Source organism: Zea mays, chromosome 5, assembly GCF_902167145.1.
Source record: "Zea mays cultivar B73 chromosome 5, Zm-B73-REFERENCE-NAM-5.0, whole genome shotgun sequence".
Classification (NCBI taxonomy): domain Eukaryota; kingdom Viridiplantae; phylum Streptophyta; class Magnoliopsida; order Poales; family Poaceae; genus Zea; species Zea mays.
Window position 1 is genome coordinate 120,318,362 of NC_050100.1, and position 18,902 is coordinate 120,337,263.

Below are 18,902 nucleotides of genomic sequence, written 5' to 3' on the forward strand. Positions count from 1 at the left end.
AGCCTTTCATACCAAGCGCGTGGAGCTTGCTTAAGCCCATACAGAGCTTTAGAAAGCTTGAACACATGGTTAGGTCTTTTGGGGTCCTCAAAACCGGGAGGTTGTTCAACATACACTAGTTCACTAATCTTACCATTTAGAAAGGCACTCTTTACATCCATTTGGTAGAGCTTGATATTATGTGCACAAGCATAAGCAAGAAGAATCCAGATTGCTTCTAATCTTGCCACGGGAGCAAATGTCTCCCCAAAATCCAATCCCTCAATTTGAGTATATCCTTGTGCAACTAATCTTGCCTTGTTTCTTACTACTACACCATCTTCATTGTGCTTGTTGCGAAACACCCATTTGTACCAATAACATTGTGGTTATTTGGTCTCTCAACAAGCTCCCAAACTTCATTTCGAGTGAAGTTATTTAATTCTTCATGCATTGCATTCACCCAATCAACATCAAGTAGAGCTTCATCTACACGGTTAGGTTCCATACAAGATACAAAAGAGAAATGTTCACAAAATGAAGCTATGCGAGAGCGAGTTTGAACACCCTTACTAATATCACCCACAATTTGATCAACCAGGTGATCCTTCACAATAGAATGATGAATTCGTGATACCGTTTGATAATTGCTAGTTGAAGCATTATGAGGAACCAAATGACTTGAAGTATCTTGATCATGAGTATCCATAATTTCATCATTTTGTTGGCTTTGGTGATCTTCTTCATTTAGAGTTGAAGAGGAAGGAACGACAACCACACTATTTTCATCATCATCTTCCTTTGGCTTTATTTCACCAATGGCCATTGTTTTCATAGCATTTTTCAATTGAGTTCCACCAACATCATCAAGATTGTCACTTTCATCTTGAGACCCATTTGTTTCATCAAACTCAACATCATATGCTTCTTCAATAATACCATGAGTTTTGTTGAAAACTCTATAAGCCTTACTATTTGATGAATATCCAAGAAGAAAACCCTCATCACATTTCTTCTCAAATTTAGAAAGCCGGCTTCCCTTTCTCAAAATATAGCATTTGCAACCGAATACCCTAAAATATGAGATATTTGGCTTTCTACCAATGAGCAATTCATAGGGAGTTTTCTTCAAAAGCTTGTGACAATATAGTCTATTTGATGAATGACAAGTGGTGTTTATTGCCTTGGCCCAATAAGAATCCGATACATTATATTCCGCTAACATAGACCTAGCCATATCAATGAGAGTCCTATTCTTTCTTTCAACAATACCATTTTGTTCCGGGGTATATTTGGAAGAGAATTCATGTTTAATACCCTTGTCATCACAATATTCATCAATTCTTGCATTTTTGAATTCCGACCCATTATCACTTCTAACTTTCTTGATATCAAAATCAAATTGATTTTGAGCCAATATAGCAAATGACTTGAATGTTTCGAACACATTAGATTTATCTCGAAGAAAATTAACCCAAGTGAATCTAGAATAATAATCCACAATCACAAGACAATAGGAATTACCACCAATACTCACAAACGATGTGGGCCCAAATAAATCCATGTGAAGTAATTCCAAAGGTCGATGAGTGGACATTTGACTTTTATTTGGATGAGTATTTGCCACTTGCTTCCCGGCTTGACAAGAGCTACACAATTTGTTCTTCTCAAACTTCACATGTTTCAAGCCACGGACTAAGTCATGCTTGGTTAACTGATTGAGTTGCTTCATTCCAACATGACCAAGTCTTCTATGCCATAACCAACCTAGTGAAGCCTTTGAGAATAAGCAAGTTGTGAGCTTTGCCTCACTAGATGAGAAATCAACAAGATAAAGATTTTCATGTCTAAAACCTTTAAACTTAAGATTGCTACCATCAACACTAGAGATACTAACATCTTCAACCATGAAATTGCAACTAAATCCTAAATCACATAATTGAGCTACAGATAGTAAATTAAAATTCAAAGACTCAACCAAGAGCACATTTGATATGGAATGATCATTTGAAATAGCAATTTTACCCAATCCTTTAACCTTTCCTTTGCGATTATCTCCAAATGTGATACTACCATAATTTGAGCAATCTTCCTCACTCATTTGAGTGAACATTTTCATATCTCCGGTCATGTGTTGAGTGCATCCACTATCTAACACCTAATGATTCCCTCCCGCCTTGTAGTTCTCCTACAAAAGGAAATCAATCTCTTTTAGGTACCCAAACTTGCTTGGGTCCTTGGATGTTAGTGACCAAGGTCTTTGGCACCCAAATAGCTTTCTTTTTGTTGCCAACAATTGAAGTACCAACAAATCTAGCATGAACACCTTTTGCATTATGAGAAAGAACATAACAATGCTCAAAACAAGTGGAGGATACATTCTTGAGCTTGGGACATTTTTTCTTAACATGTCCCTTCTTGTGACTCTTGTGACACACTTTGTCACATTCTTTCACAAACAATGTCTTTTGCTTTATAAAAGCATTCTTTCCTTTCTTGGGAACATATCCAAGACCCTCACGGTTAAGTGAGCACCTTTGACTTCCCAATATGAAATCCAATTTAGCCTTTCCACCATATGCCTTTTCTAGGTCATGAGTTAGAGCATTTACTCTATCTACTAACACTTCATTCTCAACAATGATTTTTGATTCATCAAGATCAATATTATCATTCATGAGAGAAATTTTGCATTTATCACAAATAGAGTTAGTAGGTAGTGGTTCACTTGTAGGACTATCAAGTAAGTCACAAGTGACTCCAACATCCTCGGTGACCACCACAACTTCATGCACAATAGATGATTTTTGAGCATCTGCAAGCTTCTCACAATTTTCTTTTAGATCATTGTGAGAGGTCTTGAGCTCCTCAAAAGACACTTGGAGGTTTTTATACAATTCCTTCAAGGTCTTAAATTTTTCTTTTTCTTTGTGCATGTAGTCATCGGCCTCACCTAACATTCTAACAAGATCATCATATGAATAGCCATCATCATCAACATCATCATCATCATCATTTATATCATTTAAATCAGTGATGATTTTTACCTTAGCATCTCCCTTTGCCATGAGACAATGGGGGGATGAGAAGAGTGAGGGAGCTTCTTTGATGGCAATTCCGGCATTAAGCTTGGATGAGGAGTCATCATCATCATCATCCGAGCTATCATCCGAGTCCCATTCAACTAGGTAGGCTTTGACATCTTTCTTCTTGTTATAGAATTTCTTTTTCTTCTTATCACTTTCATCTTTGCCCTTCTTCTTCTTGTTAGGGCAATTCATGGCAATGTGACTGGATTCCCCACACTGCCATTGAAAGCATTCCTTCTTGATGTTTGACCTCTTCTATCATTGAAATCATTCCTTCTTGATGTTTGACCTCTTCTAGGTTGACCTCTCTTCATCTTCATGAATTTGTTAAATTTCCTTACAAATAGAGCCATATCACCATCACTCTCACTTTCATATTCTTCATCATTAATATCTTCTTTTTCAATTGCCTTAGAGGCTTTAGCTTTGAGAGCAATTGATTCATTCTTCACTTTCTTTGCCAAACTTATAGCATCGACTTGAGATTTCTTGAATATATCTTGAGTAAGAATTTCCCCCAATACTTCGGTTGGAGAAGTTGTAGATAGATCACTTCTTACTAACATTGTCACAATGGTCTCATATTTCTTCGGAAGTGATCTAAGGAACTTATGAGTGAAATCCACATCCGGTACATTAAAATCAAGTCCCTTGAGTTCATTCACTATCTCATTTAACAGGTTGAACATATCGGATACACTCTCATCTTCTTTCATAATAAATTGCTCAAACTTCCCTTTGCACACATATAGCTTGACACTCTTCACAATTGTAGTTCCTTCATGAATTTCCATTAGCTTAATCCAAATCTCATGGGCGGTTGTGAGATTCTTGATGCAATTGAACTCATTTATATCAAGAGCATCATAGAATACATTCATGGCTTGATCATTTGTAAGGATATTCTCATTGTCACTAACGGATGGTTCATCTTCTTTCAACACAACAAATCCATCCCTGACAATTGGCCAAATTTTTCCACCCATTGCTCTAAGATGCATTGACATTCTTATTTTCCAATAGTCGTAGTTATTTCCATCAAAATGCGATGGCTTCCCAATGTGAACATTGTTGTTACTAGCCATTTTGTCCTACTCCGGGATGATTAGATCCAAAAACAATGGAGTCCTTGGCTCTGATACCACTTGTAGGATCTAGGACACCGGCTAGAGGGGGGGTGAATAGACGGTTTTGACTAAAATCAAAAACACTAGAGAAATTTAATCAATATAACAAGAGGTATAAATTCTCTAGTGATAACAAGTAAACAATCTATGAGAATCAACTAGGGTGACTGAATACTTGAAGAACAATATGCAAAATACTAATCACTTGCACGACAATAAGTAATGCAAGAAAGTAAAGACACCGAATTTTATCCCGTGGTATCGGTGATTTGTCGATCACCCCTAATCCACGTTGAGGTGGACTTCAAGCTCTCACTTGCTCCTCTATAAAGACACAACTTGATCTTTGAGCCAAGTGGACAAGAAATCACTCAATACCTCGATTCCACTAATGTCACCTTTGTCGCTCCGGCGAGGTAGGCGCGAACCCCTCACAATCAACACCACGGCTTCTCCACAATCTTCTTGGAGAGCTCGACGGAGACAATCGCCCGAGCCGTCTAGGAGGTGGCAACCTCCAAGAGTAACAATCCGATGACGCTTGCTCGGTGTACCACCTAGTGCCCCAAGAATCACCGATGGATGCAAATGCACTAGGAACACTCAATCTCTCACTAGAATGCAATCTCAAGCAAAGAGTGTGAGAGAGTGAGTTGGAGGATCACAATTGAGCTTAATATATGTAAGGAATGGCCAAGAGAGCCCTCACACATGAGCTACCCTTCTATTTATAGTCCCCCACTCAAATCCAACCATTATGAGCAAAAGACACAAGTTCTGCGCACACGCAGACGGTCCGCGCCCTAGGGCCGGACGGTCCGCCTTACACATAATGGCTATTTTTCCTGTTTGAAATCTATCATAGCTGTCAAAAAAGTAAGGTCCGGACAGTCTGCCCACCTTGGTCGGACCGTTCGCGACCTAGCAACTTGGAGCACCCGAGCTCTGACCAAGTGCAGATAACACACGCAGACCGTCCGCCTACAAGGCCAGACGGTCCGAGACTTGGAGACAGTACTGTCTGGGCTTATCCTCCGGACAGTCCGTAGTACAAATCCCAAAAACCACACAGTCCCTGCCCAAACCAAATTTGGCACCTGCGGACAGTCCGCACATCAAGGCTGGACGGTCCGCACTATAATTCAGGGACTGTGCCGAGAGCAGCCTCCACTGGTCAGGACTGCGGACGGTCCGGCCCCAAGGCCCGAACGGTCCACAGTGCAAATGAACAGGACCTGCCCGAAGTGGACAGACTTCGGACCCCACTGAAGGATCGCGGATGGTCCGCCCTCAAGGCCCGAACGGTCCGCGCATCCCAAGACTTTGCACTTTTTAAACAAGCTTTTGAAAGGATTTTTAACTCATGAAATTTGAAGCGATGTTAGTCCTCATGCAAATGCAACTACTAGATGCTTTATGAGGCACTAAACTTTACACAGATCAAAGTCATTGACCCCTCTTAACAGTACGACTATCTAACCTACTAATCCGGTCAAGTATCTTCTCTAAACTCCTGAAGACCGGCAAAAACAAAACCTATGTTATACTTTTGCCTTCACTTGATCCACAACCAATGCTTATGAATCTCGATTCCTGTTCTATGTGGTCCAACCCTGCATTCTTATTTCTCCAAGAACCGTTAGTCCACAAACAGTTGTCATTAATTACCAAAACATCACTAAGGGACCTAGATGATTCACACAATGATCACTTTTTTCTTTTTTTAATGAGATGTATCGTTTTTAACATATTGGGTTATGTACGGCCAAACAAAATGACCATACAACCTAGAACAAAAATATCGAAATAAATAAATAAATGACTTCCAGTAGACCAAATAAACATGAGTTTCACACATACATCGATGTTTTTCATTTATTTATTTTCAATTGCTACATGATATCGAAAACAAGACAACACAAGTTGAGAAGATGACACCTTCGTCCTTAAATTATTACTCTTCAAAGTATTAGCTCGAGAACGAAAGTTTTTCAAAAGGATATGCCAATAAAATAGTATTGAACCAAATGACAATGGACAATAAAGTATAAAACTCATCTCTTGTGTGTTAGCATTTTCATTCTATCTTCCTCTCTATTATACAAGTTTACAATTCCTTCGTATTATACAAGTTTACAAACATACCTCTGACTTGTTCTCACAAGATAGCTCAAAGATACTTCAAAGCCTGAGCGAAACAAAGTTTAAGACCCTAAAAAAGGTAAATTTATGTACGACATTGTTGACATATTTATAGAGAAGTTGAATAGTATCGTTGAAAATTTTAAACATAGCTACAAAGTTTACACATATGATTTACAAAATAATGCAGGGACATCACTGTCTTTTCTCTTTCTTTTTGCTGTACAAGTCTTGGATTTTTTTTCTCCTTCGTCGTTTTGCGTTCGAAGCTTTCTTCATGCCGAGGCTAGCGAACTCGGCTCGCACCTTCACTACTTGCGTATATGGATGAATCTTCTTTACTCACTGTAATACCCAACTTTGAAATATAAGAGAAAGAAATAAATCTTCATGTGTAGTACCTTTTCATTCATGAAAAGTATTAGAAGGCAAAGATAAAGTGGATAATTCCTTAATAAAATGTGCATCATGCTGAAGTTATTTTGTGTGAGTGCATTCACTGAAAATAGTGATTACATCAATGGGAATTAAGACTTGGTTTACAATTTAGAATTTGAAATAATAAAGAAAGATAGGAAAGATGCCATGAAGGAAATACCTACATAAACAATTATACCGTGTTCATCAGTAGATTTGAATTTGTACAATTGAAATATGAACGAGTCCAAAACCAAAATTTAAAAGTCAAAATTTGAAATTCAAAATGAGAAAAAGGAAATCAGAAAAGAAAAGAGAAAATACAAAAGAAAAAGAAAAACTCGCGCTGGGCGCTCCTGGGCCGCTTCAACTCCATTTTGGCCCATTTAGCTTCTGTCCCCGCGTAGCCCAATCCGCATTCCGCGCCTCTCTCACCTCGCCACTAACGCGCGGGCCCTATCCTTCAGCCGTCCACCGTTCGCGTCGGGGATCTCGGAGCTGTTGCGCGACCTCTTTTCAGCCCGTGCCGAGTCCACGGTGGATTAGTAGGAGCACTCCCCTCTGCTCCTTCCCTACCTCCACTTCCCCCTTGCGCGTCCACCAGAACGAACTAGCGCCGCCATTGCCATGCCCACGAGAGTTTGTGGTCCGCCGTCGTTGGCCGGCCAAGTCACCAACGCGCGTGCCCTGGCCTCAACCTGTCATCGGGAGTCGTCTCTGGGTTCGCAAAACCTCGCGACCAAGTGCCCGAGCGTGGGGTTCCGCGGGTGGCCGGAATTTCGTCACCGTACCAGCGAATCCGCCGTCGAACGCCGCCGGGACAACCTGCTACACCTGATGCGGTATGTTTGCAACTATCGCACTTAGCTCCTTGTCTAGTATCTACCGCACCTACATTTTGCGGAATCGGTTCAGGGGCCGCGAATTTGTCGCCGGGGATACTCCGTCACCCCATGGCCGCACGATGGCGTGGGCTGTGATGGGTGGTGTCCAACTGTAGAAATTGAGGGTAGGGATGAATTCGTCATGTGCTGCCCGAGGTTTTGGAGCCAGGCGGGTCGCGATTGGGGTGTGTGCGCGCGGATTGGTCACCTCGCCGGTGAGCCTCACCGCGGTGGTGGTGTGATTTGCCGCCGTCTGGGCGCGGGTTGGGGATGACCTGCGTGCGCCGTTGGATCACCGTGAACGGCCGCGATTAGATTAGGGCGGGACCGATTCAATCGGATGATCGTGTCCGTCGGTGGGCAGATCAACGGCCATGGGAGTTATGACTTTGTTTTCGTCGTGTAGCCGTAGGATCTTGATCCGATGGCTAGTGGTGTGTACCGGTTCGCGAGTATGGAGATCTAATCCGAGCCCCTGATTTCCGATCGGACGGCCAGAGTGTACGGGTACCTCTTCGCCCGAGAACATTTCCTAAAGACCCCCTGGAAAATAGAGGAAATAACCCGCAGTCCCCGACTGGGCCGGCTCTGTGTCTTGGACACATTTGCACTATAAACCCCAGTTTTCCCTGTTATTGTCGCCCAGTCCAGTAAATAGAAAATCCAGGAAAAAGAAATATAAATTTATATTTTTTATATAAAAATAATGCTAGAACTTTAATAATTCATAGAAAATTCATATGAGCTCCAAATTACCCCATTCCAATTTCTAAAATTTTGTAATATTATTTTCTATCAGCTAGAGTCTCTGTTTTGACATGAAAATAGTAAGAAAAATAATTTCTCACTCCATCCTATTTTAAACACATAAAACCTTTGAAAATCCATAACTTAAAATCTATAACTCCGAAAATTATGATTTCTGTTCCTAGGATTTTATTTTAATTCCTAGATTATTATTGTGTAGTTTGTTTACATGTTTGGTGTGATGTTGATTTCTCTATATACTGTGCTTGTTTGTATTGTGGCGAGTAGAAGAGCCCGTGAATGAGGATCCTGGTGAGCAGCAGATAGAAGTAGCTGAGCAGGAGCTCATTGAAGGCAAGTTGTGCCCTTGACCACTTTTTACCCAATAATGTTCTTTAATATCATTTATTCATGCATAGGTTAATTTTGATGGGACCCAATAGGTTACCCTAGATTGTTTATCTCATTACCTTGTTTACCCCTGAATCATTTGGGTAGTTTGCTATTGCTTTACATGGATTTGGGATAATTATTTATCATATCTATGTTCCAGTTATTTTGTTATTCTATTTATGTTCATGTCAAGATCATTAATCTTAATTGGAACATAGAGCTTAACTTGAGAAACACGTGCCACCACAAGGGTTTATGGACGCCCTTGGCTGATTAATTAGAAAAGCTAGTGGATGACTACCTTACCCGAAAGGGGCAAGGACAGTAGGGGAGTGGTCAATGTAGGGAGGTCCTTGGTTGATTTTGCTGCGATGGCGGTCAGGCAAGAACCCTGCATTGGAGCTTCCTATAAACTGTAGCGGGTTTTCTGAAGCTAGTGGAACTTTGTAAAGGCCTCGTAGTGTTACCCTGCCTTGCCTCCTCGGTAGAGGTGTATGGGAAGTCGCGATCCCTTGGCAGATGGGTAACTTGACTTGTGGGTAAAGGGTACAACCTCTGCAGAGTGTAAAACTGGTATACTAGCCGAGCTCACGGTCATGAGCAGCTCAGGACTCTCTGATGATTAAATTATGGAACTTAAATTCAATTTTGTCATTTGCATATGCATGGGTTTATTATTAATTTTGTTCTATTATTTATTAAGGTTTGGTATTTACTTACATCTAGTAATTGCTAATAAAAGTTTGACCAACATTAAAAGCAATGCTCAGCTTTAACCATTCTCTTTGATAAGCCTTACACTCCATGAGCTCCCACCTTTGGTGAGTTCATGTCATATTATTCCCCACAACTTGTTGAGTGATGAACACGTGTGAGCTCACCCTTGCTGTCTCACACCCCCACAGGAGAAGAGCAGGTGGTTCAGGAGGAGCCACAAGGCGAGGAGTTTGATCTGATCTAGGTGGCGTTTCTCAGTTGACATTGGCGCTGACGATCCTTAGTTCGTTTTATGTTTATCCTTTTATTTTGTAATAAGTCTTCCGCTATGTAATAAGTACTCTGATGTTTTGTGACATTTATCTCTATACACTCTGTTATTATATATGTTGTCTTCTTGGCGCATGTATGAGATGTACCTGGCTTTGTTCCTTAAAGCCGGGTGTGACAGAAGTGGTATCAGAGGAAATGTTGACTATAGGACGAAACCTAGATAGAAATGGACAGACCCTTTCCTACTTACCTTACTCTGACTCATTCTATACTCATCTCATCTTGATCTTGTCTCACCTTTTGTTGTTCTACTCTGATCATTCTTACCTCCTCTATTCTAAGACAAGATGGATTTCACACCTTGGAGTCCTACCACTATGATCTTTTAAGAGATAGGGAACCCAAGACAAAATTTAAAACTGTTTTCTTTATTTAAAAAAATGATTGGTTGATTGTGTTGATGATAAATGCCTGATTTGCTTCTTTGATTGATTGAATTATTATAGATGGACATCTTAGCATGTACCACCATAAGGTATTGAATTAGCTATGGTAGGGAAGATATTAATCTGCTTAGCTAATAAAATCCCCCAAAGTAACCTGATTTGTAAATACCTGCCTTGTCTACTATTCTCTTACCATATGTATCTAACTCAGATGGTCAATACCAGGCGGGGTGGTGGAATTGATTTACCTCCCAATCGACACACTCGGAGGATATTTAGACAACCCCCCACAGGAGAAGAGCAGGTGGTTCAGGAGGAGCCACAAGGCGAGGAGTATGATCTGATCTAGATGGCGTTTCTCAGTTGACATTGGCGCCGACGATCCTTAGTTCGTTTTATATTTATTCTTTTATTTTATAATAAGTCTTCCGCTATGTAATAAATACTCTGATTATTGTGACATTTATCTCTACACACTCTGTTATTATATATGTTGTCTTCTTGGCGCATGTATGAGATGCATCTGGCTTTATCCCTTAAAGCCGGGTGTGACACTCACCGTTTTGATTCGAAGGCCACCTTCATTTTCTCTTAACTGTATACCTGAAACATATTTATTTATACCGAACTAAGACGAGTTGAGAACCTTCGGCAAAGCAGATCCCAACAATTGACTTAGTCCGGTGTCCCGTTCTAGTACTCCCGTCCTAGTATTTGGTTTGTTTGAAGTTTATTCCGTACTCATACTTTCATACATTAATGACTCGAACTAATTACCCGTAAAGATATTATTACAAGAAAAAGAGAAACGGTTTATAGCAAAAAACAAAAAAAGAGGGCAGAAAACAGGCCGATACTTTCCCATGAGTGCTCCTATCAGTAGGAGTAGGCCCGTTGGTTCTCGCTGGGCCTACTGGGCTGGCTGATCGAGCCGGTCTAACTACCTCTCCCGTTCACCTCCCACTGCCGTTTACCTCACGCTCTCTCGTGGTCGTTGCTTCCTGGCGGCGGCGCCGCCCTCTTCGTCGGGCCATTCACCGGCGACGAGCATTCATCTGGTACTCCCTTCCCGTATCTTCACCTTCATAGCTGTGCGAAATGGACTACCCCAAACCCTAAATGTTAAGCTATGAGTATCCAGATCTGACGCAGTTACATGCATATGTATTATAATTGTACACACAAACTTCGTTTTTTTCGCAAAAAAAGGATTTATCGCATGCACATCATATGTCCACCGATGTCCTGTACTGGATCCTCCCCTGCATTTGAATAGGTGACCTTGAGCTCTCTCCTGAATATCGGTGTGCTCCCACGCAGAACACAGAAACTGGGAGACTGAAAAGTGGGTGGGGGGTTCGTATGAAAGGGACACATTTCTGGCACAAGTTATTATGTTTTCTATTTGTGTAAATGGGATACCTTAAAAACTTGTAAAATGGCCACTCTAATCCCGAATGGCACCTACTGCCTTTGTAAATCTATGTACTCGATCCCATTTAAACTATCATGTATCCATGTTTATGATGCTTATTGTATCAGCGTGCTTCATTCAGAGTGGACTGTGAAAGTTTTTCATCAAGTCTCATTTAGTACTGATTGATACTAGTTTGTTATGTTTCAGGAGGAGAGCATCACACTCATCTAACTGATATTAGGATGAGTCTATGTACAATAGCACGCCGACTATGTCTTTCAAAACCATCCTCTGTGAATCGTCTTTCAGTAATTTGGGCTCATCTATACAGCACCGAGGCTGCAAAGGACACGGGTGCTAAGAAGTACAAGTACCCTGATGTATACGACCCATACGGGCCTATGTCGCTACCGTCAGAGAAAGTTGTGGATCTAGCTGACCGCATCGCTGCTCTCCCTCCTGAGGAGATCAAACAGATTGCTCCAGCCCTTCTATTCAGACTGAACCAAGAGCCGCCACAGGCTATCTCCGGCCAGGGTTTCAGTTTTGGTGCTCAGGGTGGTGCGGGGGTCGGTGCCGGAAAGGCTGAGGAAAAGAAAGCTGAGAAGACAGTCTTCGATGTCAAGTTGGAGAAATTCGATGCTGCTGCAAAGATCAAGATTATCAAGGAGATCAGGACCTTTACGGATTTGGGGCTGAAGGAGGCAAAGGAGCTAGTGGAGAAGGCCCCAGTCATTCTGAAGCAATCGCTCACAAAGGACGAAGCAGAAGCAATCATAGGGAAGATAAAGGCAGCTGGCGGTGTTGCTGTCATGGAGTGAACGAAGGGATGACCATCTCGACACAACACACTTTTATTTCCTATTTTTGTTGCCATGATCAAGCATTTGAATTGCACATTGCAGTGCCTTTATGCTGATGGAGAAAATAGTTTACATCTACGTTGGTAACCAAGGCGAGAGGGAAACTAGAGATTTAGTTGCTATGATGATATTCATGACTTGTTCTAGAATAAGCAGTTCTTTGGGCTCTACACAACTTATTTGGTGGAGTGAATGGATGTTGCCATCAGGGCCAATACCATGAATCTGATGTTCTTGTTGTATCCTCTATGAGTTATGAACACTTCGCAGTTGCTTAGGTACCCTGATATATTCTCTATGTCAGTTACATTGCAGTGTAAAAAAAGTTCTGTTGTTGTAGATCTGGTATGGTTGGATTTAGTTTCCAGTAACAAAAACTTTGATTCAGTTGAAGTGTTCCTCATTACAAATTTGTAAAGCTGGATAAGCATTCGATGTCATTCATATCAACATACCAGTGGCGCAAGGACAACATCATTGCCTTGCCCTTCAAATTTGAACCCTATCCTGCATGTGACTCCCTCATTCCATCCTCCGTGCTTGGAGGAAGAAGCAAAAGTCAGTCCCGTCATCCTCGATGCTATTCCCTCCACTGTCCTCTTTTATCTCCGGCGGCGCACCAGGCTTGAAGACAAAGACTGCCTGCGCACCTGGTCCGGCGAAGAGCCAGTCGTGAACGTCCCAGATCACCTGCACCGGCGCCTGGTCGACGAGCAGCGTCTCGTTGCCCCGGAACTTCCACTGCAGGCTCTTGACGTGCAGCAGCACGAAGCCGTCCACCGTGATCCACATTTCGGGATACCTGCTGGAGCCCGCGGCGGCGAGCGTGCAGTCGATGACGATCTCGTGCTCCTTGCTCCTCTTGGCGACGAGCCGCGCGCGCGCCGCGAAGCTGCGGCCGCCGAACACGCTCTCCCGGCGGCACACCAGCACGGCGTCCTCCAGCGACGCGCGCGACTTGGTCCGTTTGCACGCGTCCTTCATGCCGTCGCCGAGCAGGAGGACGACTTCGTCGTTGCTCACCAGAGCGATGTAGTAGCCACCGGCGGGCTCCGCGCCGCTGCCCGCCGCGAACTTGGCCGAGCGCAGGTCCCAGAACATGTCGACGTGGTCGCCGCCGCCCACGTCGAGCGCCTTGCCGCCCTTCTTGCTCCAGAACGGCCAAGGCTTCAGCTCCACCTTGTGGGTGACCGGCACGTCGCCGTCGATGGAGATGGTGAAGGATTGGTTGATGAGGCTCCTGCTCCAGGTGGCAGTGACGAGGCGCTGTTGATCTTGGCGAGGAACACGGAAACAGTGGAGCACTGCGCCGCGGCCGCCGCCGAGGACGGCGCCCCGGCCCTGCCGGTGGCGGAGTCGTCGCAGGACGTCGCGGCGTTGCTGCACCCGACGCGCTCCTCCATGGCTCGCAGGATTTGGATCTCTTGTGCATGATCAAAAATCAACCACTCAAAATAATATATATATATATATATATATATATATATATATATAGGAACAAGATCAGCCGCATTGGCATGCAGCGTTCGGCCCACGTTCGTCGTTGCGGTTGCGTTCGTCAAGCACAAGAGCTAGGCTCCTCCATTCTCGCTCGTCATGGGCCGCATGCGTGGCCACCAACGGCATGAATGAATGGGCAATTAGAAAACAATAAGGCCCCGTTTGTTTCATTGGAATTGAATTTCTTTTTAATAATTATAATTTAAGCAAAACTAATTAAGTTTATATATTTATATATGTAATATATTTGTATATTATCTTAAATCATATGAGAGAGATAGTTATATATTACATTAATATTATAACGAAGCAAGAGAAGAGTGTGCTATAAGTGGTAAATCGGAAAAATAGCATGTAAATCTATAGAATCAGTTTCCATCTCTCACCCCATGAATTTGAGATAGGCTTATGTGATAACTTTGGAAAGTGGTGGAATTTCACATTCTAAAAAAATAGTCTATTCCAATAATAAGATTCCAATTCCTTAAAATGAAAGGAAACAAACGGGGCCTAAATGAAACGAAGGAGATGAAATGAATCTAGAATCAAGAAGAGAAAAAAATTGCTGGACAATTCGACGTGTTGAACATACATTTGTTGAGTGCTGTAAATGACCGCGCGGACGGTCCGGCTTTGAGGCCGGAAGGTCCGCGGTCCGAATGGTCCGTGGTGGTTGTATGGACGGTCCACATACGCAGAATCAGTTAGGGTTCCGAGTTTCTCGCAGGATTTGTTATCTAAAACCACGAAATTAGCTCGGAAAACAACTTGTAACGGATCCAGACCTCCCCTTTATATAGATGAAGGGCTACGGTCGATTAAACCTCATACAATCGATCCAATCAAGTCTATTTTTCGTTTTTACCTTATGCATTAGAAGTAGTTCTAGTTTAGCCCTAGTTAGCCTCATTCTACCTCAAATCTTCATCTTTTTTCGACTCTACGTCGATTAGAGGCGTCTTGGGTGGCCTGCCAACGCCAAGACGCACCCTACGATCTCTCTGTGGGAGATAGATATCCTCGGGTCCACTAGAAGGCGAAAGATCCTTGCATGGGGCCACAGACCAGTTACCCCGCAAGGCCGTCTCGTCGTTGGCCGGGCAAAGACTACAAGTGGAATGGGCCGACCCAAGAAGGCAATGGACTCATGCCCGGATTGTCCGTCGGATCGTGCACAATCTCAAGAAATCGTCTGTTTTCCCAGCGCCCTCGAATGTCGGGATAGTTCGGGGTAGAGTCGGCGGGTTGTTCCTGGAGATTGGTTAAGTCGGTTCGCTACTAGTTAGGAGATATACTAGAAGAATGTGATCACCATATACATAGGGAGTGTCCCACAGTCGTGTATATAAGGCCCAGGGGAACCCATCATTTTCATCTCATTAGCCCCTCTCCATTCAGGAGACGCCACTTGTAACACACCACACATAGAGCCACCCGAGGAAGTAGGGTATTACGCCTCTCAAAGCGGTCCCAACCTGCAGAAAATCGCCTGTCTCTCTTTCCCTCTCTCATGCTCCCAAGCGCGAACCATCGAGCTACGATCAGCAACACCGTCCTACCCAAAAGCATCACGAGAGGATCCCCGGGTGTGCGGTCAGACACTAGACACCGACACTCTCCTCCCCGACGGGGTCCCTTCTAGGAGGCGAGATCTAGGTCTGCTGCAAAGAAGAAGACCATTTGCACCATCGCGGACCGTTCGAGCCCCAGGCACAGGCCGTCCGGACGTACGCAAAGAAGGAGTCGCTCCTACGCCAGGTCGCGGACTGTCCGACCCTGTGCCGCGGACTGTTCGCTCCTCCGCAGAGAGCACTGCCAGGCGGTTCATCTCCAGTGTTTGGCGCCCAGATCGGCGCCAACACATTTTTTGGCGACTCCGCTAGGGAAAGGTGTCTAGATCTACTAAAAATCAGACCCTCAAATGGCCGGTTCTAAAGATCACACCGATATCTTCCCGAACAATATCCTGAAGCCGACTATTGAGAAAGTCTGACGGCCGATGAGCAACGACAATACGAGGACTACATACGTCAAGCGAAGGAGAAATTCTTGTCACAATACACGGTGGATCACCACCAAAAAGTTGTCAAACATGGAGAGACCGACGTCGCATCTCTTCTATCTTCGCTTTAAGTCCCCAACGTAAGTAAACCCGACGACATCTAATTTATTAAACAATATGTAGATCATCAGCAGAATCAAATGAAACAACAGATTGGAGGGTTAGAAGAATCAATTAGAAAATTAACGCATACTTAGGAGAAGTCTGTTGCTCCTAGTTTTCCATCATATGAAACTAGTAACACTATATCTATGTCTAATACATCGACGACAAATAGGGATTCACAGCCCAACCATTATATGGTATGCCAATGAACTCATATCTAGGGCAAATACCACCACCGTCATCCCTGCTTGGCAGATCGGCGCCCCTGGACACGGTCGGACCGTCCAAGCTTTTGCCCAGACAGTACGACCCTCACGCAGACCATCCGGATTTCCCTGTCGGACAGTCCAGGACCGCACCAGGGCCACCGCGTGGCGCCCCAATAATAGCAAACACAACCGATCAGTTCAGATGTACCACCAGATAGACTGGATACGCATACGCAGAACCTACTGTCGCACACTATGCGCCAAATTATTACACCCCACAACAGCAGTACGTTCCGCTCCTTATATATTTAAACCACATAACACCATATAATCATAGGTGGATCAACATTATCGATCGGTCATGGCAAGAAGGTCGGCATAGCAATGCCCGACCGAATGAGCCCCACAGCCTAGGGTCCGGTGGTCTGCCACCGGGCGCAATGGAGAAAATTAGAGAAGAGATGGTTGAACTATTTTGAGATAGGCTCAGAGTTAGTGTAGCTAGAGTGGGGCAATCATATCAGAAGCCATATGGTCACCGGTTTGACACTGTCTCATATCCACAAGGGGCAAGGATACTAGAGTTTTCTAAGTTTTCTGGTGAAAATGGGAGAAGCACACACGGACATATAGGCTAGTTCCTAGCACACCTAGGCGAATTGGCCAATGGGGAAGCATTTCGTGTTCGTTTATTTTCTTTATCCCTTACTGGTACCACTTTTGCATGGTACGTCGCCCTACCTCCTAATTCCATTAATTCCTGGAATGATTTAGAGAGTAAATTTCATGAACATTTCTTTTTCGGGGAGTATGAGTTAGGGCTAGCTGATTTAGCTTCAGTCCAACAGGGACGCAAAGAATCGGTTAATGATTATATCCGGAGGTTCCGGGACACTAGAAACTGATGCTTTTAGATCCATGTCGCAGACAAAGAGCTAGCAGGGCTGACTTTTAATGGGTTGCTATCCTACTTAAGAGACAAATTAGATGGGACCTAGTTCATTTTAGTAGCTCAGCTACATCAGCGAGCTTTAGCCTGTGAAAGCTGGTTTAAAGAGACATCAAAATCGGTTGCCCGTACTATACATCTAGTAGAGCATGATAATTCCGATGATGAATCTGCATATGTATATACCGCTGAGTTTGTTTAGCCAACAATGGCCAAATGTTCTGCATGTTCTTCCTTACAGCCGGTTCAAAAGAATCGGCAAGAAGATATTAAATTTAACTTTAATGTTGCCAAATGCGATAGGATATTTGACGGGCTACTAAAAAATGACAACATTAAATTAACTCATACTATTCCTCCTATGGAGGAATTAAAGGGCCGTGCTTATTGTAAGTGGCATAATTCTTTTTCCCATGCCACCAATGATTGTAATGTATTTCGTCGACAGATACAATCGACCATAAATGAGGGTCAATTGGCTTTTCAGGAGATGCAAGTAGACACACAACCATTTCTTGTCAATACAATAGAACCCACATGCAAAATGGTCTTGGTTTGGCCTGAAGTGGCCGATAAAGGAAAAGACAAAAACACCATCATTGGCGATCTTTGTACGTAAAATATATCACAAGAAGGGATTGCTCGGAAAGCTCCGGACAAAAAGGCTAACAAGTACGGAGGCAACAGGGGCAGGCTCAACCAAGCAGCCGAGCAAAACTCCTTGACACGAGCATCGCGGACTGTCCGGCACCTGGGTGCGGACGATCCGGTGCTCATGTGGACGGTCCGGCTGACTCAGCCAAACAGTCTGCCCATGGCCATAAGCGTCAGCCTCTACACAAAGCAAGGAAAGAGACGCAAGGGCAAAGCCAACATGACGCACATGGCCAGCTGGTAAAAGCTGTCCCTACTTTCGATCAATTGCTAGCCAAATATGCTGGCAAGAATGTCGTTCTACGCGATCGACCAACAAAGAAACCCCAGTGACCCACTATAACAAAATGGCAGAGTAAAACAGCTCAAAAGATGACGCAACCAGCATCGCCTATTCATTCTGTCATTCCAGGATGCTTTCCACCCACCTACATACTCATCGTCAATGTGTTGTCCTGTTCAAATATGGAATCGTACGACGATGAACCCATGGTACATGCGTACTCCCTTTGTCTATTCAGGCTAGGGGGCACCTCCATTCTATTCCTTTTGATCCGTTGATCAAAGGGTCATGTCGAGAAAGATGCAATCCGAAACGGCCTTTATGCATTGGGGCTCGATTGAATGATCACCATATTGGATTGAAAAGCCGGCAACTTGCATCAGGCTTAGTTCATATGCTTTTGGTTCGTCAACGTCCACCAAAAGGCAGGGGCATATGTTGAGTGCAGGAAATGACCGCGCGGACGGTCCGGCTCTAAGGCCGGGCGGTCCACGGTGGTGGCGTGGACGGTCCGCACGTGCACCAAATCAATTAGGGTTTCGAGTTTCTCGCGAGATTTGTTATCTAAAACCGCAAGATTAGCTCGAGAAACGTCTTGTAACGGATCCAGACCTCCCCTTTATATAGATAAAGGGCTACGGCCGAT

The 18,902-nt window shown here is 43.7% G+C and overlaps 1 protein-coding gene and 1 pseudogene across 3 annotated transcripts; one reads left to right on the forward strand and one right to left on the reverse strand.

Moving 5' to 3' along the window:
- Positions 1-11,087: 11,087 nt before the first annotated feature.
- Positions 11,088-12,897, forward strand: LOC100216725 (Ribosomal protein L12/ ATP-dependent Clp protease adaptor protein ClpS family protein). Of its 3 annotated transcripts, none has more exons than XM_008683051.4 (2): positions 11,088-11,272; positions 11,839-12,897. In XM_008683051.4, the coding sequence occupies exon 2, from the start codon at positions 11,874-11,876 to the stop codon at positions 12,450-12,452; it is 579 nt and encodes a 192-aa protein (XP_008681273.1). In that variant the 5' UTR covers positions 11,088-11,272; positions 11,839-11,873; the 3' UTR covers positions 12,453-12,897. The 3 variants fall into 3 exon arrangements, with proteins under 3 accessions (XP_008681273.1, XP_020408694.1, NP_001136602.1); XM_020553105.3 differs by having other exon boundaries at positions 11,094-11,272; positions 11,824-12,897; NM_001143130.1 differs by having other exon boundaries at positions 11,226-12,716.
- LOC103626825 (uncharacterized) lies at positions 12,860-13,926 on the reverse strand (annotated as a pseudogene).
- Between the last annotated feature and the right edge of the window lie 4,976 nt (positions 13,927-18,902).